The sequence below is a fragment of the Pistacia vera genome, unplaced genomic scaffold (assembly GCF_008641045.1).
Source record: "Pistacia vera cultivar Batoury unplaced genomic scaffold, PisVer_v2 Contig192, whole genome shotgun sequence".
Classification (NCBI taxonomy): Eukaryota; Viridiplantae; Streptophyta; class Magnoliopsida; order Sapindales; family Anacardiaceae; genus Pistacia; species Pistacia vera.
The window spans coordinates 564,867-587,658 of NW_022195993.1; the positions used below are offsets into that span (position 1 = coordinate 564,867).

The following is a 22,792-nucleotide window of genomic DNA, read 5'->3' on the forward strand; positions in this document are numbered from 1 at the left end:
CATAATTTATGTTTGAGTGGTTACCATATCTTTTAATTTACAAGTACATTACTCGCAATATGACTTTTCTTGTTGAGCCAAACTTTATGCTTCTCAAGCATGTTTAAAGCTTTTGGTACGAAATTTTTTTTTGTTTTTCTATACTATCATCCTCTAATATTTCATTTCTCTTCTTGTCTATTTGGAACAAGATTTATTCTTCTGTTAAAGCATACATGACTTGTTGCTCAATTAGATGATAAGGAAGACATTATATCTATTTGATTAATGTAGTGAAGTTGTTGATTTGATCACTCAATTCTATATGACTCTTTATTTCTCCTCATCAACTTCAATTGTAGCTTGCAATTCCTTAACATCGAGGATCCTAATTTTATAAATGCTTAAAACAATTGGCAATGTCTGTAGTTTCACATCATTGATCATACATCAACCGCATTTACAATTCTTCAAGGACAATTATCTTTATTGGTTTCAGACACATCTTCTATCTTTTCAAAAGTAGGCAATTGAAGCATTAATTGAATTTAATACTATTAAAACATGAATTGAAATGCTAATATTGTACTACTAAAACATGAATTATGAAATAAGAAGTTTTTGTAACTACATTTCTATTATTGTAACCTCTTCATAGTAATAAATTAGTTAATCACACGATATGATTATAGAGAGATTTTACAGTATCAAAAAAAATTCTTTTTATAAGAGTTTCAATAATTGTAAGATTTTTATTATTTTTAAATCTTGGGTATGCCAAGAGGAAATTGGTGAATAAAATAAACTCAGATAAATAATCTATATAATAGTGCTATATTTTTAAATATAATTTCAATTTTCATCTTAAGTGGTATATTTCGTTGTTCCTTTAATGTATAAATGAATAATTGAGTGTTAATAATATAGTAATACTATTTTATAATTTATTTTATAAGTTTTTTTCAATATTATAGTTTGTAATTGATCTATTTATAATAAGTGTTAGTTTAATTTTGATTGTGATGTGAAAAGGAGTCAGTCAAATTTAATTTAGTACATAAGGCATGAAAATTAAAAACTAAAATCCGTCTGAAAATTCCTCCAAAATAGAAAGCAAAGGGGAGAATGAGATAACATCCTGGAACTCTCACGAGTTAAAACATCAGGGGACACGTCACCTGACGATTTCTCAGACAATTGTGACCGCAGGTGACAGCATCCCTCGTCAGTTAATCCACGGCATCAACCGTACCACGTGGCATGTCGAACTACAATCCTGGACCACACTACGCTCAGATGAGAAAAGTTTTTCTGTGACCCGTTTCCGATTGTTATACTAAACCCTATTTGCTAGCCGTCCGATTCGAATGCTTATTTATTATAAAGAGACTTATATCTAAATCTATTTTATATATTAATTTTATATCTTTGTTTTGTATTTTGTTGTGTGTGTTTTTTTTTTAGAGTAAACAACATTTCCCACCCGATGTTTAATGAAATTTAAGTTGGTACCCTTGGTTTAATTTATTTTAATTCTCACCCTTAAAGTGACGAAAATTATTGGACATAACGTTAAGAGTGAATTAGTCATTTTAGAAGGAGACACAAATTAGCAGATCGTCGCTCCACGATGCCTGACGCATGATAGCTGTTGGCCTCGACTTTTTTGTGCCCTTTTTGGCGATTCTTCCACCTAACACTTTTGTTACCACCATTCGAAACCCTCATCCCTCATCTACAACCTTACCCTTTACAACCCTTTATCCTCGCCGTTGCTAGCCACGACAGCCGCTACATGGTGACTGTTTTTTGTCAATCTCGACCGACGAACATGACTAAACGGTTGTTGGGACATAAGGGTTAGTAAAGTTGGATGTTGGTTGCAATAGTGATGCCAATTGGATTTTCATCGCCGAAATTGATTGGAATCCAACGAAAAATAGCGAAACCCTAAGCCTTATGACGTCGGCGTCGAAGGGCCAATGATGTTGGGAACCGAGGGGTTTGGGATGACAAACGATGGGGAAGTGATGGAGATGACTAGGGGGTTCAACGCTATCGAAAAAGCTTAGATCCCAGCAAAACCAAGAGGGTGCGTAGTCACTGAGGGTGTATTAAAGTAATTTGAAAATAAGATGTTAATATAATTTTAGTAATTTAGGGTTAAAAATAATTTATTAATTTTTTGTTAAAGGTATATGATAATTGTATTCTCGTAACCTAAAAATTGTAAACAGTATATTTTAGAGGAGAATCTAAATAAATAAAACAGCATACAATTTGGTATTGGTCAAACCTTGGGTGGGAAATAACAGTTTACTCTTTGTAAAAATATAATTATACTGTTAAATTGTTATAAGACTGTTTTGACCACTCATTATTAAACTTGTTTGATCAGTCCTTTCGTTTGGCTTACATGTTAAATTTTCTTTAAATTATATATAAGATTTTATTTTTATTTAATTATTATGACTGTTTATGTTACAACGACATTACCTATAGATATTGTATAAAATTATTATATTAATAAGAGTTACATGTTAAATTTTCTTTTAATAATAATTATAAGAATTTTATTTTTATTTTAATTTTATGACTGTTTATGTTACAACGACATCTATAGTATATTGTATAAATTATTATAATAAGATTACAGAAGAGGAAGGTTGAAGAATAAGGTGTTTTTGAAATAGATCTGAAAGTAAAATGGTTATTTTCTAATTCTAATAACTTGGGGTTCAAAAAATAATTTATTAATTTATTTCTCAAGGGCAATATCATAATAGCATCCTCTGCATCTTAAAAATTGCTAACATCATTAGTTTAAGGGTGATAATCTAGAATAAATGCACAATGGGTATTAACTAGTATTTCGCTAAAACTCAGGTGGGAACATGTCGTTTACCCATGTAATAAATATAAAACCAATCTAAATACTTATTTATTTTTTATTGTTCACTATTTTAGTTTTGAGCAGTGCTAGTCTTACAAAGACAAATATAAAGGGAGCATACAAAGGCAATTGCTACTCTTGATCTTCATGATTTCTCTCTCTCTCTCTCTCTCTCCCTCTCTCTCTCCCTCTTTTTCCCTTATTTCTTTGTTTTTTTCTTCTTACTCACGTCACTTTGTAACCTTCTATGTATAGGTCTTTGTAAGGATAACATTTTTCTTTAGTTTTTAATATATATATATATAAAATAATTAATTGTTAAGTGATATTAATTGGCATGAAAACTTGTGAAAGGTGATGGGTATAGAATAGTGTATGAATCCATTAATTGCAATTAAAGTAGACTAATCTTAATCTCCCCCACTAATCTAATCCTATCACTTCATATTTTTTTTTTTTATTATTATCATTAATCAATAAAAGTCAGCAAACCCCACTTACATATACTTGAAACATGAATTAATTTGTAATCGTTGATTAATTCTCCTCATCTTCATCTTCTCATATTTCTTCATTTAACTTTATTATTATTGTTTTATAAACATCATACAATTTCTAAAACATTATGAAGATGAATAAAAATTATCATTATTTAACTATATAGTAGAGTAGTTAATTATATAATTTGAAGGAATGGCATAATTGGATTATAATCTTAATCATGTTTTCTTGGAGTTGTAGTGTTTGTTGTACATATTCGTACAAATACAATTGATGATGTTACTTGTGTTGTGAGTCATCTAATCCTCTAATCCTTATAAATCATTAATTCCCCTTAAAACAATTTGTATGTTAGGATGAATCATCAATTTTTTCAATTTTTAATATTTAAAACCTGCAAATCCCAATTGTTTTTTTTTTCTTTAAAAATAAAAAATAAAAGTTATCAGAATAACATAAATTAAAATTAATTTTTTTTTTCTCATTCATTTAAAACAATATCTTTTAAATATCTGAAGAACATATAAAATACTTTGTGAACTAAAGGCTTTCAAATATGTTTATAGATAATTTTCTAGTCTAATAAAATTGAACATACCCATAAAACAGTCTAAAAGACCTTGCTTTTTTTTAAGCAAATATTGATTTTCACATTTATTTATTTATTTTTTAATAAAAGTATTTACAAAGCCATTATGGACCAGAATAGGCCCAATATCGTCGGTCCAAGCCCACAGTCCAAGACAAAAAGCCGGAATATTTCGGATCCGGGTTAACGCACCTACCGACCTACCCAAGTTGAAGTGGTAGAGTAATCTACAATAGAATTGTCGTAAAGTTGAGATATAAATAACAGCAAAGCAGGATTCGTCCACTTTCTCTTTCTTTCTTCACGCGTCGCATGCATGCCCATTCCTATGCCCCCACATGCATCATTACATTAATAACATACATACATACATACATGCATGCTGCATCATCACCCATTTACACATGCATGCCATGTCAAAATTGCTAAAAGACACGGTGGCAGCAAGCCCAGTAATTCTTTTTTTTTTTTAAATAAAAAAATTAAGAGAAATAAAGAGTTAAGTCTAAAATTAAAAAAAAAAAAAAAGTCTCTGCCGTGCAGATGAAATTCAGTCCCTCATTTATTCTTTTCTTTGGCTCCCATTTTTTATTATTATATTAATATAATGCTAAATTTTAGGTTAAGATTTGACAAAATATAAAAGAATAAGGAAATGAAATGTAGTGTTTTATCTCATTATTCATGTGTTACTTGTTTAATATTAAGTCTAAACTCGAATATTTTAAACATTTTATATTATTATTGTTAATGTTTCATGTTACAAATTTGACTTTTTTTTTCTTAGTATTTTGACTTAAAATAAATCAACAACATAATGTTTTTCATATAGGTAAAAAGAAAAGTTATAACGGTGTATATTTCTACTGTCTGTCACATCCACATAATCAATCATAGAATATTATGAACCACCCTTAAGGTTTTGAATTTACTTTGATCATAATTTTCACATTTTTTCATTAAATAGACCCTTAATTTTTGAAAACCGTATTACTGATACCCATTTGCCTAGACTCTATTATATTACTATTCTGTGTTAGACAAGTAAAATCCTAAGACAATGTTGAGGTAAAATGGTAACTTTGATTTTATAAGAAAGTGTTTTGTAACCTAACATAATTATGTATCAAAATTAGGGCAAAAAGGTATTTATGATAAAACTTTTAAACTTTAAGATCTACTACTTTCTTAAAACACCTTATAAACCCAAAGGTCCAGATAAATCATAATGATTTTGTAATATGTGACTCCAAGGTTTGAACTTAAGAACTTAAGGAAGGAAGTAAACCTCATTGACTGTCAAACCAATCCATTGGGGTTAAAAGTTATCATTTTACTTCAAAAACTTCTTAATAAAACCAAATTTACCATTTTACTTCAACTTTTTTTTAATAAAACTGAAGTTACTATTTCACCTATCCAACACAAACGGTAGAGTTAGAGCAAAGGAGGTATCTATATACAATATTCAAACTTTTGAGGTTTATTTATTGAGAATTTAAGTGATAAATTAAGAAATCTCAAGGGTAATCTATGTAATATTCTACCTCGAACAATTTTCAATTATTCTCTCTCTCAATCTGTGAATTTCTGTGGGTTGTTTTAATTGTATTTGTTTTTTTCTTTTTAATAAATAAATAAATTTATTAATTTTGGTTTCTTCCTAAGAAGTAAAAGAATCTCGAGATTGGCGTCTAAAATAAAGACCAGAGGACCCTTCGTTAAGCTCTTCTTTCTTCAACTTTTCCTCTCATTTCACCACTTACAGTTCAGTTTTTGTTTAGAGAGAGAGAGAGGGAAAACAAAAACAAAACTCAAAACCTCCAGAAAAAAAACCATCCCAACTGATGAAGGAGAGAGTGGGCTCTCTTGGGGGAGAGAGCCTGCCTTTGAACAACACCACAAACTCAAACACTGAAGAAGATCAAGAGCCCTTACCAAACCACCATCTTTTTCTGTTTTAGGCACAAAACTCCATCTGGGTTTGTCTTGTTTTTGCCTCTTTTGAGTGAAAAATTGTTCCTTTTTTGAGTTTTGTGTATGGCACTTTCTATGCACCATCACCATCACCACAACAACAGTAATAATAGCAAGGAGTTGTTGGCAAACAAGCATCAGCAACAGATGGATTCAAGTAAATATGTGAGATATACACCTGAGCAAGTTGAGGCTTTAGAGAGGGTGTACTCGGAATGCCCCAAGCCTAGCTCTTTGAGAAGGCAACAGCTCATTAGGGAGTGTCCTATTCTTTCTAATATTGAACCTAAGCAGATCAAAGTCTGGTTTCAAAACCGCAGGTGACTGAAACACTTGTAAAATCTTTCTTTTTTTTTTTTTGTTTTGTTTTGTTTTGAAAGACTAAGTTTGAGTTTCTTTTTTTTTTTACTGAATGTGGGTTTGTAAGTGTTTTCTTTTTTCTTCTTCTGATGTGATGTAAGCTTTTTCTTGTTTCGTTTTGATCAACATTTTGTTTGTGTTTTTTTTGTCTGGGAAAATGAGGTATCAAAATGGGTATTTTCAGAAGTTTCTTTTCTTTATTGTTTTCATTCTAAGTGTTAGCTTTAGAATTTGGGTTAGCTCTGGTTTTTTTTTTTTTTTTTTTATAATAAATATAAAGTCTTCTTTTATTTTTTTCAAGAAAAAAGTTTCTTGTTTTCAAGTAAACTTTTGAACGTAAACTGTGAACTTTGGAAAAATGAAAGTGGTATTGGATTTTCTTAATATGCATGTGATCTGAAATGGGTTCTACTTAATGTCTCATTCAGAGGAGAGGAAGTTTCTGTTTTTTTAACTCTTTGTTTTGAGTTTTGAAGCTTGAGATGCTTCTATGTAAAATGGCATGGGGGTTATTTCATCTTCTTTGCTTAGTTTTTAAGCTTTAAGGTTTTGTTTGAAAAGGAAATTGGTTTTTGCATGTCTGATGAAAGTTTTGGTTTTTTGTTGTTCTCTGATTTTTTTTTTTCTATTGTTTATGTTGTTATATGCTGTTTTCTGTCTTGTCTTCCCATTTATTTTAATTTTTATATTATAGAACTTGGGGGAATATCTAGTTCATAAATTAGATTTCTTTTCTTGCTTTGAACAGAGTCTTAATTGCTCAAGCTTTTTTCCATTCTGAGTATTCTCGGAATTAAATGAAGATAATGACAGCTAGTCAATTGGCTTTTCACTTCAATGCTTGCTTTACCTTACTAGTTTTTTCCATTTTGCAGAAGATGAAAACTGAAACTTCCATTTTATAGCCTTTTTAATGGGTTATAAATAAAAAAAAATACTTTGTGATTGGGGGTTGTTGTGAAATTAAATGAGGGACAATGACAGTTTCATTTTTATTCTCAGTCCTTTCTTTTTTTCTTTCTTTTTTTTCCTCATTTTTGAGCCTGCAGAAAGGAATTATGAAATTAATCCTTGACAATAAATTTCATCTTTCTGGTAAACTGGTTGAGTCATCATTCTTAGCTACCTTCTTATGTGTTAGCTTCATTTGCAGAGAGAATTTTCTCCTGACCTTCTGTCAGCAAGCATGTAACCAGTATTTATAATGTGTTTAACTCTATTGTGTACTTCTTATTTGACTTTGATAGTTGAAAAGTTTTAAAAACCTATGTGTGCTTGAATGGTTTTGGTGCCCTTTATTAGGTCTGAATTGTATCAACTATTTGTCTAAGCAAAAATTACTTGCAAAGCTTCATCAAAACTTGTTATAAGTTTTGTGTAGTGTTTTGTCAAGAAGATATGAATGCAGTTTTGTTCAGCTCCTTGAAATCATTTTCCTGTTTATTTTTTTTTAAAATAGATGTCGAGAAAAGCAGAGAAAGGAAGCTTCCCGACTTCAGACAGTGAACAGAAAGCTGAGTGCCATGAACAAGCTGTTGATGGAAGAGAATGACCGTCTGCAGAAGCAGGTGTCGCATTTGGTTTACGAGAATGGCTACATGCGACAACAACTACATAGTGTAAGCTTCTCCACTTTTGCCAATTACCCCTGGTGCTTTGGAATACTACCTGTCTTATTCATTAGTTTACAGGAATTATTAAGCCACAGCCTTTTGCCATTCTACATCTGGGAGCATTTCATAATGCTCTAACATGTGTTTTTAATATATTATTTGAATTCATTTCTTCGCCTTATCTATTGATGGTTTCCCAACCCTCTTTTGCCTGTGAACTTAAATGTACTTTGTGTGTTCCCTGTTATAGATGCAAATGCATTGACTATCACATTAACCTTATTTTCATCTTATACTGGTTACACCATATTGCATATTATACCAAGTTGTTACTCTTAAGGGCTGGAGTTTATAACTTAGCGCAGATACTTAAAGTTTATTTAATTTTTGTGGATTCAAAATAGGCATCTGCGACCACAGACAATAGCTGTGAGTCTGTGGTCATGAGTGGTCAGCACCAACAACAGCAAAACCCAACACCTCAGCATCCTGAGAGGGATGCTAATAACCCAGCTGGGTGAGTAATCAATGCCTCTTTAGACCAATTCAATCAAGATATTTAAATTTCTGATATGGCTTAATAACTTGTCAATGTCTTTCCACTTGTGTTAGTCTTCTTGCAATAGCACAGGAGACCCTGGCAGAGTTCCTTCCCAAGGCTACTGGAACTGCTGTCGACTGGGTCCAGATGATTGGGATGAAGGTACAATCTCTTATAATTTCCTTAAGTTTAACGTTGTTATCTGTCCTAGAAATTTTACATGTATTAATTGGTGTGCTTGTTTGTGTCTTTTGCATGAACTAACTTTTCTGTTGATTTTTTCGTAGCCTGGTCCGGATTCTATTGGAATCGTAGCTGTTTCCCGCAATTGTAGTGGAGTAGCAGCACGAGCTTGCGGTCTCGTGAGTTTAGATCCCACGAAGGTGCCTGTCTTCCTACATTTTCTTTTTATCTTCTCCAAAGTAAAATTATATAGTGGTCTGTTTTAGGTGCATTGTTATTTATGGATATTTTTTTCAGGTCGCTGAAATACTTAAAGATCGTACATCTTGGTTTCGTGATTGCCGATGCCTTGAAGTGTTGAGTGTAATTCCTACAGGAAATGGAGGGACGATAGAGCTCATATACATGCAGGTTTGTTGTAATTGCTGATAGAACCTTCATTGCAGCTCAAACTGAAGTAGACTTCTACCATTTCGGTTCTTTGATTACTTAAGTTTTTAAAATTTATTTATGGTGCCTGTTTATTTATTTTTGTTCTCATTACAGACTTATGCACCAACTACATTGGCAGCAGCACGAGACTTTTGGACACTGAGATATACAACAAGTTTGGAAGATGGCAGTCTTGTGGTAAGCCCTTTGGTGTTGTTTGCTTCCTTTTTCTCTTGTTCATGAAGATGAACATCAAGATTGAGGAAACCTGTCAAATGAACACAGTAATGCCACTTATACTTTGTTAAATTTCTGATTTTATTCATTTAGGTGCAGCTGCTAGTAGCTAGTTTTGGTTGAAGCTTGAGAATAATAAAAGCGAGCCCATATCCTGAAATTGGTTGAATAATCTTATGAGAGAAGCTTTATATTCATGCATTTAACAATTCTCCGCTGGTTGAGTTAGCTAACTTTCTCTGTTGTTGAGATAGTTGCAAAATTCTACTGCTATGTTTGCACATGGCATTTAATCTGAGTGGAGTGATAATTTCTGGATTTCAAACCTTTGCATGTCAAATAATTCTTGACTGTTGTTCACCTCTGTTTAAATGCTTTGAACTGCATATGCTTTTAGTATATTGACTCTTAAAATGTTATTTGCAGGTATGTGAAAGGTCATTGACATCTTCCACAGGTGGCCCTACAGGGCCTCCTGCATCAAGTTTTGTTAGAGGCGAAGTGCTTCCAAGTGGCTTTGTAATCCGTCCTTGTGAGGGTGGTGGCTCCATTATTCACATTGTCGATCATGTTGATTTGGATGTATGTATATCGTTTCATGAGATTCTTATTAAAAAGTTATCTCTTAAAATTGCGTTAGTTCGTCTGTACACACATTTGATTCCTCTAAATTCTTAATAATTTTTACATACATGGTTGTGTGTTAGGCTTGGAGCGTTCCTGAAGTTCTCAGGCCACTTTATGAATCATCTAAAATCCTTGCTCAGAAAATGACCATGGCTGTAAGAACTGCTGCAAGAGCACTATCAAATTTTCTTAATATGGCCTTTTTTGTTTGTCCACATTTTATCTTTGAAATATTACTATGCAGGCCTTGCGTCACATCCGACAGATTGCTCAAGAGACTAGTGGGGAAATTCAGTATGGTGGAGGTCGCCAGCCAGCCGTGCTAAGAACTTTTAGCCAGAGACTTTGCAGGTAAGCTCTCTCAACCTGGCGTCGGGAAAGCGTGGGGAGCCTGGCCATCTTGGTCTGATACATTCCAAATCACTGTGGACCAATTGGAATGTCGAAAAGTATTTTTTTACCTGCTTTCCTTATGGGCCTGTTATGTGTTCTAAATTTTAGAACCAGCAATGGTCTATGATTGCTGTCCTTTCTTCAGTCTGTTTCTCCTTGACTAATAGATTATTGTAATGGATCTCAGGGGTTTCAATGATGCAATTAATGGATTTTCTGATGATGGATGGTCGCTTATGAATAGTGACGGTGTGGAGGATGTGACTATTGCCATCAACTCATCTCCAAACAAATTTCTTGCATCTCAATATAATTCATCTGTGTTTCCAACTTTTGGAGGTGTGCTTTGTGCCAAGGCATCAATGCTGCTGCAGGTACTCACTTGTCCAAATTGGTTTTGTAGGATCTAAATCTGTGGTTATATCTGCTTGCATTTCACTCTTATGCGTTCATAATTTTGCGCTTATGTTCCACTGGATTAGCTGACATTAAATCTTCATACATGTATGTTTGATTCATCCAAATTCGATTGTGGTGTACCACTTAAATAATTTCTTATGTGGTTATGCAGAACGTTCCCCCCGCTTTGCTTGTTCGTTTTCTGAGAGAGCACCGCTCAGAGTGGGCTGACTATGGTGTTGATGCATACTCTGCTGCATGCCTTAAAGCTAGTCCTTATGCAGTTCCTTGTGCTAGGCCTGGTGGCTTCCCTAGTAGCCAGGTCATTTTACCTCTGGCCCATACTGTGGAGCATGAGGAGGTGAAAACTGAAAGCCGTTTATCTGCTTAAAATTTTATTTCATTATCCTTTCTTATCATGTCCTTCAGAGTTAATTTTTTATGTAAGATTTTCTTTTCTCTAACAGTTCTTGGAGGTTGTTCGGCTAGAGGGTCATGCGTTCTCACCTGAAGATGTAGCTTTGGCAAGGGATATGTACTTGTTACAGGTTAGTTTACTATTTTGTCATATATGGAATTGGCCAAGTGGGTTCGCGAATTTAATCTGAATGATGGAGCCAGTACTATTTATTAGGATTTTTCTGACTAGTAATTTCTGGAATTTTATTTTGCAGCTTTGCAGCGGGGTTGATGAAAATGCAGTTAGTGGCTGTGCTCAGCTTGTCTTTGCACCTATTGATGAATCTTTTGCTGATGATGCTCCTTTGTTACCATCTGGTTTCCGTGTCATACCATTAGATTCTAAAACAGCTACGGTAATATCTCTTAACATGCTGTAGTTTTGCTAACTTTGGAAAAACAGTTGTTTTGCTTATAGGTAGTCATGCAAATTATTTTTGTTCCTTCTGTATATACCTGTTTTCTTATAATTGTTTATGTTTCCTTGTATTTGCAGGATGGACCTGCCGCAACTCGAACCTTGGATCTGGCCTCTGCACTTGAGATTGGATCTGGTGGTAACCGTCCTGCTGGTGAAGCTGAACTTAACAATTACACCTCTAGGTCGGTCCTGACAATTGCATTTCAATTCACTTTTGAGAATCACCTGCGAGACAACGTGGCTGCTATGGCCCGCCAGTATGTCCGTAGCGTTGTGGGATCTGTCCAGAGGGTTGCCATGGCCATTGCACCCTCCAGGCTCAGCTCGCATGTAGGGCCAAAACCACTTCCTGGTTCTCCTGAGGCTCTTACCTTGGCTCGATGGATATGCCGAAGTTACAGGTTAGACTCCAATCTCTTTAATCTTGTTATAGTGAGCCAATAGAAAAGTTGCATTGCAGGGATTTGTTGTTTGGATGTATTTCATAACGCACATTTGTTATGGACCTTGGCAACATAAATTCTCTAAGGTCGGTAATAATGATGCATTGCATCGGTGAAGTATATGAAGGACTTGTAATAATATCTTACTTGGATAGTGCACCAAAATATTGTACTTATGTATAAATGACCTAAGTATCCACTTTCTCGTAACAATTTTCCATCATGTTGATGATAGTGTTGCCTGTTTCAGGATTCACACTGGGGGAGAGTTTCTTCGAGTCGACACCCAAGCTGGTGATGCTTTGTTGAAGCAACTTTGGCACCACTCAGATGCAATAATGTGCTGCTCCTTGAAAACAAATGTAATTTCTTCAACTAGCTGTTGATCGGAGCACCTCAAATTAATTGTCACTTATCATATGCAAAAACCTTTTCTGTTACTCTTTTCTTGATTACTCAAATGGAGCTTTGTGAAGTTCTGGTCGTGCTATATCCTATTGAACTAAACATAATTGGCAACTATATATTGCAGGCATCTCCTGTTTTTACCTTTGCAAACCAGGCTGGGCTTGACATGCTCGAAACTACCCTTGTGGCCCTTCAGGACATAATGCTCGATAAGATTCTTGATGAAGCTGGGAGAAAAGTTCTCTGCTCAGAGTTTGCTAAGATCATGCAGCAGGTAATTTTTACATTCGTCTAAGTAAATATTAACTGGGGATATAATTTAAGATACTGTTTTGGAGCTATCTAATGCGTTATGCATGTGATCACAGGGATTTGCATATCTACCAGCAGGAATATGTGTATCGAGCATGGGCAGGCCGGTGTCATATGAGCAGGTGGTTGCATGGAAAGTTCTCAACGATGAAGATGCCAGTCACTGCTTGGCCTTTATGTTCATAAACTGGTCTTTTGTGTGATGAAGAAGAAAAATGAATATCTGAAAGACATAATTTAGGTATCTATCTATTAAGTTATTATTATGTATTTGCTCCTAGAAGAAGCATATTTTACTATTTATATTATGATACATGAATGCAGTCACTGCAGGATTTCATATGAATGTATGGCTACATGTCTCATGTTTGCAACCTAATCTTATTATTGTGTTTTGGTTTATGCCGGCTTGACCTAAAAGCTTAAGCAGATTGATTGAAATCTCGACAGAATAGGCATTTCTTAGGTTATTCTCATGTTAAATTGTCTAATTCGAATTATTGTAAACCATTCATGTGTTTAATGATTTGGTAGTTGTGCTGTTTGGTTGGTAAGAAAAAGGACAAGAAAATTATGCTATATTCGTCAAGTTAATAATCAGGTTTCTTACCTAATTTGGAGTTTTTTCAAAGTGGGGTTCTCAATATTTCGTTTTTCTTTCCTTGCCAAATCTTGTTAGCTTTTTATTATTACACATTTTTCATTTTTAAATTGAAGTGTTTGCATGATAAAATAATGGACTATTTATATACCTCTTGTGGGATTGTTTTATATCAAACATATCCAAGCTTTACGAAAAGTATCAAAAACCCTCTTATAATTATTATATCTCTAAAGTTTCAGTATGATATTTTATGTAGAAATAAACTCTATATAGTCATAAAAAATTATATTCTCAATTTGAGATAATTATAAATAAGTTATAAATTTTTTTTATTTTCGTCTTAAGGAAAATTACATTCATAATAATAATTATATGTATATAATAAAAAAAAAAATACGTTATGTTACATTAAATGTTTAAGATGAAATAAAAATATTTATTTAAAGTTGTTTGAGACAATAATTTATGTTTAGAGTGGTTACCATATCTTTTAATTTACAAGTACATTACTCGCTAATATGGACATTTTCTTGTTGAAGCCAAAACATTTATAGCTTCTCAAGCATGTTTAAAGCTTTTTGGTACGAAATTTTTTTTATTTCTATACTATCATCCTCATAATTATTTCATTTCTCTTCTTGTCTATTTGGAACAATGATTTATTCTTCTGTTAAAGCATACATGACTTGTTGCTCAATTAGATGATTAAGGAAGACATTAATATCTATTTGATTAATGTAGTGAAGTTGTTGAATTTGATCACTCAATTCTATAATGACTCTTTAATTCTCCTCATCAACTTCAATTGTAGCTTGCAATTCCTTAACATCGAGGATCCTAATTTTATAATGCTTAAAACAATTGGCAATTGTCTGTAGTTTCACATCAATTGATCATACATCAACCGCATTTACAATTCTATCAAGGACAATTATCTTTATTGGTTTCAAGACACAATCTTCTATCATTTTCAAAAGTAGGCAATTGAAGCATTAAATTGAAATTATAATACTATTAAAACATGAATTGAAATGCTAATATTGTACTACTAAAACATGAATTATGAAATAAGAAGTTTTTGTAACTACATTTCTATTAAGTTGTAACCTCTTCATAGTAATAAAATTAGTTAATCACACTATTATGATTATAGAGAGATTTTACAGTATCAAAAAAAAATTCTTTTTTTATAAGAGTTTTCAATAATTGTAAGGATTTTTATTATTTTTTAAATCTTGGGTATGCCAAGATGAAATTGGTGAATAAAATAAACTCAGATAAATATATCTATATAATAGTGCTAATTTTTTAAAATAATATTTCAAATTTTCATCTTAAGTGGTATATTTCGTTGTTCCATTTTAATGTATAAATGAATAATTGAAGTGTTAAATAATATAGGCAATACTATATTTATAGTTTAATTTTATAAAGTTTTTTTCAACATTTCAATGTAATAACTCCTAATTAATCGATTTATAATAGTTGTAATCGATTTATAATAGTTGTGAGCGGTAAGAGAGTTTGTAAAATTGAGTCGCAATCCCATCTTTATTAAAATAATATATTAAGCTGAAAATGAAATGTCAATATCACTCTTTTATATATATGGTAATTGAAAGTGTTTATTTTAATTTTGATTGTGATGTGAAAAGGGGTCATGTCAAATTTAATTTTAGTACATAAGGCATGAAAATTAAAAACTAAAATCCGTCTGAAAATTCGTCCAAAAATAGAAAGCAAAGGGGAGAATGAGATAACATCCTGGAACTCTCACGAGTTAAAAACATCAGGGGACACGTCAACTGACGATTTCTCAGACAAATGTGACCGCAGGTGACAGCATCCCTCGTCAGTTAATCCACGGCATCAACCGTACCACGTGGCAGTGTCGGAACTACAATCCTGGACCACACTACGCTCAGATGAGAAAAGTTTTTCTGTGACCCGTTTCCTGATTGTTATACTAAACCCTATTTGCTAGCCGTCCGATTCGGAATGCTTATTTATTATTAAAGAGACTTTATATCTAAATCTATTTTATATATTAATTTTATATCTTTGTTTTGTATTTTGTGTGTGTGTGTTTTTTTTTTAGAGTAAACAACATATTCCCACCCGATGTTTAATGAAATTTAAGTTGGTACCCTTGGTTTAATTTATTTTAATTCTCACCCTTAAAGTGACGAAAAATTATTGGACATAACGGTTAAGGAGTGAATTAGTCATTTTTAGAAGGAGACACAAATTAGCAGATCGTCGCTCCTAACGATGCTCTGACGCATGATAGCTGATGTTGGCCTCGACTTTTTTTGCCCTTTTTTGGCGATTCTTCCACCTAAAATCACTTTTGTTACCACCATTCGAACCCTCATCCTCTCATCTACAAAACCTTACCTTTTACAACCCCTTATCACTCGCCGATTGCTAGCCACGACAGCCGCTACATGTGACTGGTTTTTGTCAATCTCGACCGACGAACGATGACTAAACGGTTGTTGGGGACATAAGGGTTTAGTAAAGTTGGAGATGTTGGTTGCAATAGTGATGTCCAATTGGATTTTCATCGCCGAAATTGATTGGAATCCAACGAAAAATAGCGAAACCCTAAGCCTTATGACGTCGGCGATCGAAGGGGCCAATGAGTTGGGAACCAGAGGGGTTTTGGATGACAAACGATGGGGAAGGTGATGGAGATGACTAGGGGGTTCAACGCTATCGAAAATAGCTTAGATCCCAGCAAAAACCAAGAGGGTGCGTAGTCACTGAGGGTGTTATTAAAGTAATTTGAAAATAAGATAGTTAATATAATTTTAGTAATTTAGGGGTTAAAAATAATTTATTAATTTATTTGTTAAAGGTATTATGATAATTGTATTCTCTGTAACCTAAAAATTGTAAACAGTATTATTTTAAGAGGAAGAATCTATAATAAATAAAACAGCATACAATTTGGTATTGGGTCAAACCTTGGGTGGGAATATAACAGTTTACTCTTTTGTAAAAATATAATTATACTGTTAAATTTAGTTATAAGACTGTTTTGACCACTCATTATTAAACATTGTTTGATCAGTCCTTTCGTTTGGCTTACATGTTAAATTTTCTTTTAAATATATATATAAGATTTTTATTTTTATTTTAATTATTATGACTGTTTATGTTACAACGACATTACCTATAGTATATTGTATAAAATTATTATATTAATAAGAGTTACAATTTTGAAGTTTATGCAATAATAAATATTTTGAAAATAAACAAATTTTAAGTTAGTAATAGAATATGAGTTTATTATATGTATTAAAATATTTTTTTATTTTAAATTTACCTAAATTTAACACCTAGATATTTCCTAATTTAAAAAAAAAAAAATCAAACTAAGAATAAATATCATTCTTTGAATTTTGATAATCACAAAAATCAGATATAAAATTGAGATTAAAAAAAAAAGACAGATGTGACAATAAAAGAGGACCACAGAGACAGAGGGGGTAATCGTATTGGTGTTGGTACAGATCTGGGGAAGGCCCACAAGAATCTCCCTACCAGAGCACGCCCATCTTAACAGTAAAATTTAATATGATATCAATATTTATTTCACTCAAGACTCTGCGGTGGGTGAACCGTAATGCCTCTTTCCTTTTTTTACTTCTCGCACCCCGTCACTATCACATTCAACCACTGCATTATTTGATTCGCTCAGGCCTACCCTCTGCCTCTGCGTCACCTCACACTCACCCTCAGGCCTCAGCCGATGCTGATACTGTCTACTGATGTGACGTTGGTTTACGGTTTTGTCTCTTTTCCTTTGCATCGGGCACTGCCCTCGCAATATTTCAACTTATCTCAAATTTTTAATTATTTTTCAAAATTATTTATCCATTTAATATGAAATTTATTTTTTTAACAGCATAGAGATAGAGTAGCTCCTAGCTTACACAAATATCAAAGGGCATTTTGGGATCACTGAAAAAGAAAAAAAAAATCCTAACAAAATTTTCCCGAAAGCCTCAGCACTTCTGACCAATCAAAAAAGGTACAGTTATGCTTTACGCGAGGCCCCAGTTGGGCAGTACACGTTTATCATACTCCGTAAGTACGGTGTCGTATTAGTAATATCACCATGCATGGTAATGATGTAGGATACATTCATGTTGAATGTATAGCATACGATTGGTCATAAATAAAATATAATATTAAATTTATGTGGAACCCACTAAAATGTTATGGCTACAGGCGGGTGTAGGGATAGGCGTAGAGTGGGCTTATCCTTTTCAGCGTTTGAAATTCGAGGCGTTTTAAAGGTGAGTGCGTAGCCACTGTATTTTAGCCTCGTGCTCCTCACATCGCTCTCCCTGCGTGCCTCTCCATTTGCAACGTGTTACTTTAACCCTTTTGTTCCTTAATATAGAAGACTTTAAAACGTTAAGTCGTTAACGATCATAATTAAAGCGTAAAAACAAAACCCCTATGTTTGATTTAAGAGGTGTTTGTCTAAGCTTTAAGCTGATCAAACTTACTTATAAGCTGTAAAATTAAGCGACCTGTTTGTTTATAATTTTTTGAGCTTAAAGTTGAGCTTATAAGCTAAAAAAAATAAGTTGGGGGGAGGTACTTTTTTTTTTGGCTTATAAGCACTTTGCTTATAAGCTAGTTCGACCAAGTAGTATTACCATATTATCCTTATTTAATTTTAAATTCCATAGTATGACATTGTTTAATGTAGTACATTTTTTAGTAATTTTATAATAAAATGTATTTATAAGCCACATTTTACCAAACACGTCAATTACTTATCAGTCACTTATAAGTACTTTAACCAAACACGTAATTGCTTAAAATTTTAAATGCTTATAAGTTAATTTTAGCTTATAAGCAATTGTTGCTTATAAGCTAATTTTCATAAGCTCAGACAAACACCCCCTTAATAACACAATACCCTCGAAATAATAAAAATCTTTATACTCAACCGTTAAAATTTATATAATTAAAAATTAATTATCAACTTATCTTCTTATCATTTATTCTAACCACTAAAATTTAAGGGTAAATAATTTTTTTATTTTTAAATTAAGAACATTAATGGGGAAAAATGTTATTAGCTCTTAGTTAAATAATATGAACAAACTAAAATACAAATGAGAGAAAGAGCTTAATATACCCTGAGATTTTGGCCTATATCGTCAAGATTTTGATCTTTCAAATACTAGAAAATTGTTAATCAAATTATAACTCTAAAACAATATTTTTTACGTAAAGATGAGTAATTATAAATGAAGTATTTGTTATACCCTTATATATACTAGCAAATTACCCGTTTTAGCAAATTACCCGTTTTACATTTATATGGCTTAAAATTGGTTTGAGTTAGGAGGCCTATCTAATAGTTTAAAACTCATTAATATTGAAACTCTAGGGGGGTAAAGTAAACATTTCAAATAAAAATATACAAAAATTGAAATAATATAGTATTAAATAAAACAGGTTATCAAAGAAGATTTGTTTAGATTGATATTAAAGGAATAATAAAAAATAATATCCTGACTGTGAAAGTAATTAATAATGAAAGATTTTGTTTTGAGTGATACGGATTCCTTTAGCATAGGTTAGGATTAGTGTTTACAGTAAAATAAAATTAAAAAAATTATAATAAATTAATGAAAGTGGAGTTTGTATCTTTCTGGAGCAGAGCAAAAATTAAACAAAGTGAAGGAGGAGTTGTAGCGTGGCCGTCGAGTGGAGGGGTCCTTTATTTTGGAAGCTTTACCAGTTCCCACTTTTGTCGATTCTTGTGAAGTATCAACTCATGCTTACTACGCTTTTCTGAATTTTTTTTTTTTTGGGATAATTTCATAAACGACCGCTAACGTTTTGCTAATCACAAACTTATCACACTTTTGCGGAAAATACACACAAACCACCCTTCAGCCCTTATGCTATTCAATTCCGTTAATTTTTACCAACGAGAGTGAGGGCAAAATAGAATTTTTATAAAAGATTTAACTTGCAAGTTAATGGAATTGGACGGCGATAGGGAAACAAGGATGGTTTTTGATTATTTTCCACAAAAGTGCCATATGTTGATCATTAGCAAAACGTGAGGGGTAGTTTTTGAAATTCCTCCATTTCTTTTTTAAACTATGCTTTTTCAGGTGTAAGTTTTCAGGTAAGCGTGCTATTGGTATTGGTTTCAATTTTCAAAACCCCATTTCCCACATTAAAGTTTTCAGCGTTACAACATCCAAGATATTTGAAGGGGTTTTGTTTTTTTTGTTTTGTTTTGTGTTGTGTAAGTATAGGCAGAAGAAAGAGAAAGAGAGGGAAATGAAGAAAGAAATCTTGTAGCTTTTAGGGTTAGTGCAGAGATAAAGATATGGTAGAGTGGGTTGGGTTGCGTTAAGGGGGTAGAGTTTGACTGGAAGCTTGGAGTTATTGTTGTTTTGTGAATGGGCGAGGGTCTGAGATGAGACTGAGAGAGTTTCTGTTTTGGTCCAGGAGAGAAATGATGATGATGGTTTTGTTCTTTGGATATTGTGTCGGACCAAAGAGGCTCGTTTGAATTTTTTTGGATTTGGATGCTTCATAGTTTTTTCTTTTTACAGTTAGCTTTCAATGAAGATTGGCTTTGCAAATTGCATACAAGTAAAACGAAGATCCCTAGTTTTTATTATACAGTAAGTTAAATAATACTGAGACTGTAACCATCAAAGTGGATCCGTGGCGCAATGGTAGCGCGTCTGACTCCAGATCAGAAGGTTGCGTGTTCGATTCACGTCGGGTTCAATCCCCGCTTTATTTTTTTTTTTTTCATATTGGGCCTTTTTATTTTGGGCCTGAAATACTGTTATAGGGCCCAACTTTATCTAAGAGATTAATTTAAGGTCTAATTCTTAGAAAAAAGAAAAGGAGGTATTTTGGAATACCTCTAATTTTCAGGAGAATTATTATTGTTATTATCATCATCAATCAAGTTCATCACCGCCACCGCCACCGCCACCAATACCAGCCCTTGAACCCGTAACCTTGAGGATACATGAAAGAGTAGTATGCCAACAAGGAAGATTGAAGGGCTAGTGATGACTTTTTAAAAATAAAAGCTAATAAATACAAGAGAGTCAGCCACTGCTGGCCCACCAGTCTTACTTTTGGGCCTGAAATTCACTCTAAAAGCCCAAAGAATTTGATATTTAACTCCAGCAGTAGGTTCCACTTATGAATTTTTTTCATCCAATGAGTATCATGTTAAATAAAGTTGTGAGGATATGTCCAAGAAATTTTGAATTGTATATTGTCAATGTCATAATCATCATATACACAAAAATTTAGAAACTATATGATATAGAATATAGTGTTACTTGTTTTTCTAAATAAGGGATAAATTTTTTTTTTTAATTATTTTTGAAAACAATTTTCAAATGAAATAACAAATTTGTGTTCTTAATTTTTCTATAGTTTTTAACTCTTAAAGATATTTTTATATAACAAATATATTGTCAAATATTAAAATGTTGATATTGTTCTTTATAGTAAATCTTACTTAAAAGAAATGGTTTGTTTGGTTGGGCTCATTTATTGGCAAAAAAGAAAGCTTATTATTGGCCAGTAGAGAAGCCTATCAAAACATATTCAAAATTTAAAAAATATCCTCATACTATTTATAAATTTGACTTTATATATAGAATCAGCGTTAGATATACAAACTAATTATACACTTCCCTACAAATTGTTATGGTAACTTTGCATGCTTGACATATTATTTACTTTAATTTAAAATTATCCAATCACATTTAAACACATTAGTTTGTACATTTAGCTCTCTCTCTCTCTCTCTCTCTCTCTCATGTTTTTTTTTTTTCTCTTATCAAACATTTTGATAATTTTTATTATGCAGACTTTCTATTTTAGCCATTAAATGTTTTTATTGGTTGTGATTTATTCCAAATTTAAAAGACACACTTAGACGTGGATCCAGAAATTTCTGTTAGGGTGGGCCAAAATAAAAACTAATTCACATAACATCATATTCAGTTTTTCTAGTTGAAATTGTCACAAAAAGAAAAAAAATTACATTTACTATTGTCTTCGGTGGGGCTTCATATTGAGGAACCATTGCACGACCATCTCCTTATCAATGCTATCATATATATCTTTCTCAACATATGGAATTAGGCTATCATTCAGGAATTGATCTCTCATCCAATTGCGTAAATGAGTCTTCACAATTTTCATAGCAGAAAATGCATTTTTTACACTTGCAGTTGTAACTAGTAAGGGTAAAGCCAATGTGATGAGCAAATATACCAATGAGTAAATAAGATGCTTTGTCCTTTCAACCATTTTCAAAGCAAGAATGGTAATATGTTTAGTCATGAAAAATCATTATCCAAGCGCATATCATTAATGTAATTATCAAGTTGAAGTTCAAATGCCATAAGATCAGTAGAAGAAAATTCAAGTGGATAAAATTGAGCAAAAATGAACCAAAGACATAGCATTTATAATATCTTGATCATTTCTTTGCAATGCTTGTGAAAGTTCAAGATATTATAAATGCTATGATTGGTTCACTTGGATTTTGGGAATCACTTGGATTTAGGGAGGCAATACAAATAAGTAATTCTGTATTACCTTCATTAAAATAATTGTTAAGCTTAGATAGTTGCAAATCTATTATTGCATAGAACAACTCGACACGATAATGAAATAAATTTGTCATCTCTTGAACATTACACCACGATCTTCCTTGTGTAACAAATTTCTCTTCCATATTTGGCACATTTATATTATGAGTAATGCAAAAATGAGAAACATCAAGTAGATTATCCCATCCATTATTTCTTATCAACATTAATCTTCTTTTCAACAAGTGAACCAAAGACATAGCATTTATAATATCTTGATCATTTCTTTGCAATGCTTGTGAAAGTTCAAATGTGATTCCCAAAATGTTTTTCATCGTATGTAGGTTAAAAGCTAAATTAAAAGAAGTCATGTAATCCACCAAATCACTTGCTTCAACTCTATTATCATAATTTTCAATAAGATCCTCAAGCACTTCAATAACAGATGAGAACAAATTAATCAAGCTAAGTAAAGTCTCATAATGTGCAGTGATGGATCCAGGAATTTCACTTGATGGGGGCAAAAAAAAAAAATAAAATAAAATAAAACCAATCACAACCGTACTTTTTTTTTTCATTAGGATGAGCTTCAATAAAAAGTTACAAAATACAAATAAATATCTTCAAAAAACACAATTTTCGTAAAAATAAACCAATTTTTATACAATTGTCCTCGACGAGTTTTCATGTTCTGAAAAATATTGGATAATCATTTCATCGTCAATTATATCAAATACATCTTTCTCAATATAGGTGACCAAACAATCATTCATCCATTGATCTCCCATTCGATTGCA

At 32.4% G+C, this 22,792-nt stretch overlaps 1 protein-coding gene and 1 non-coding gene across 2 annotated transcripts; both read left to right on the top strand.

Moving 5' to 3' along the window:
* Positions 1-5,662: 5,662 nt before the first annotated feature.
* Positions 5,663-13,169, top strand: LOC116127448 (homeobox-leucine zipper protein ATHB-14-like). Its single transcript, XM_031413094.1, has 18 exons — positions 5,663-6,259; positions 7,759-7,918; positions 8,317-8,429; positions 8,525-8,615; positions 8,741-8,836; positions 8,934-9,047; positions 9,183-9,266; positions 9,732-9,887; positions 10,013-10,087; positions 10,177-10,283; positions 10,513-10,699; positions 10,897-11,085; positions 11,192-11,272; positions 11,399-11,539; positions 11,680-12,005; positions 12,298-12,409; positions 12,580-12,729; positions 12,824-13,169. The coding sequence occupies exons 1-18, from the start codon at positions 6,003-6,005 to the stop codon at positions 12,968-12,970; spliced, it is 2,586 nt and encodes an 861-aa protein (XP_031268954.1). The 5' UTR covers positions 5,663-6,002; the 3' UTR covers positions 12,971-13,169.
* A 6,916-nt stretch (positions 13,170-20,085) lies between these two features.
* TRNAW-CCA lies at positions 20,086-20,157 on the top strand. Its single transcript has one exon. It is a non-coding gene; the product is annotated as a tRNA-Trp (tRNA).
* The last annotated feature ends 2,635 nt before the right edge of the window (positions 20,158-22,792 follow it).

Excerpts from the sequence above, each read along its gene's own strand:
- LOC116127448 (XM_031413094.1), top strand. The coding sequence starts at position 6,003 with ATGGCACTTTCTATGCACCATCACCATCACCACAACAACAGTAATAAT. Across the intron at positions 8,837-8,933 it reads TGAGTTTAGATCCCACGAAG|GTCGCTGAAATACTTAAAGA; the intron begins GTGCCTGTCTTC and ends TATTTTTTTCAG. Across the intron at positions 12,730-12,823 it reads TTGCTAAGATCATGCAGCAG|GGATTTGCATATCTACCAGC; the intron begins GTAATTTTTACA and ends ATGTGATCACAG.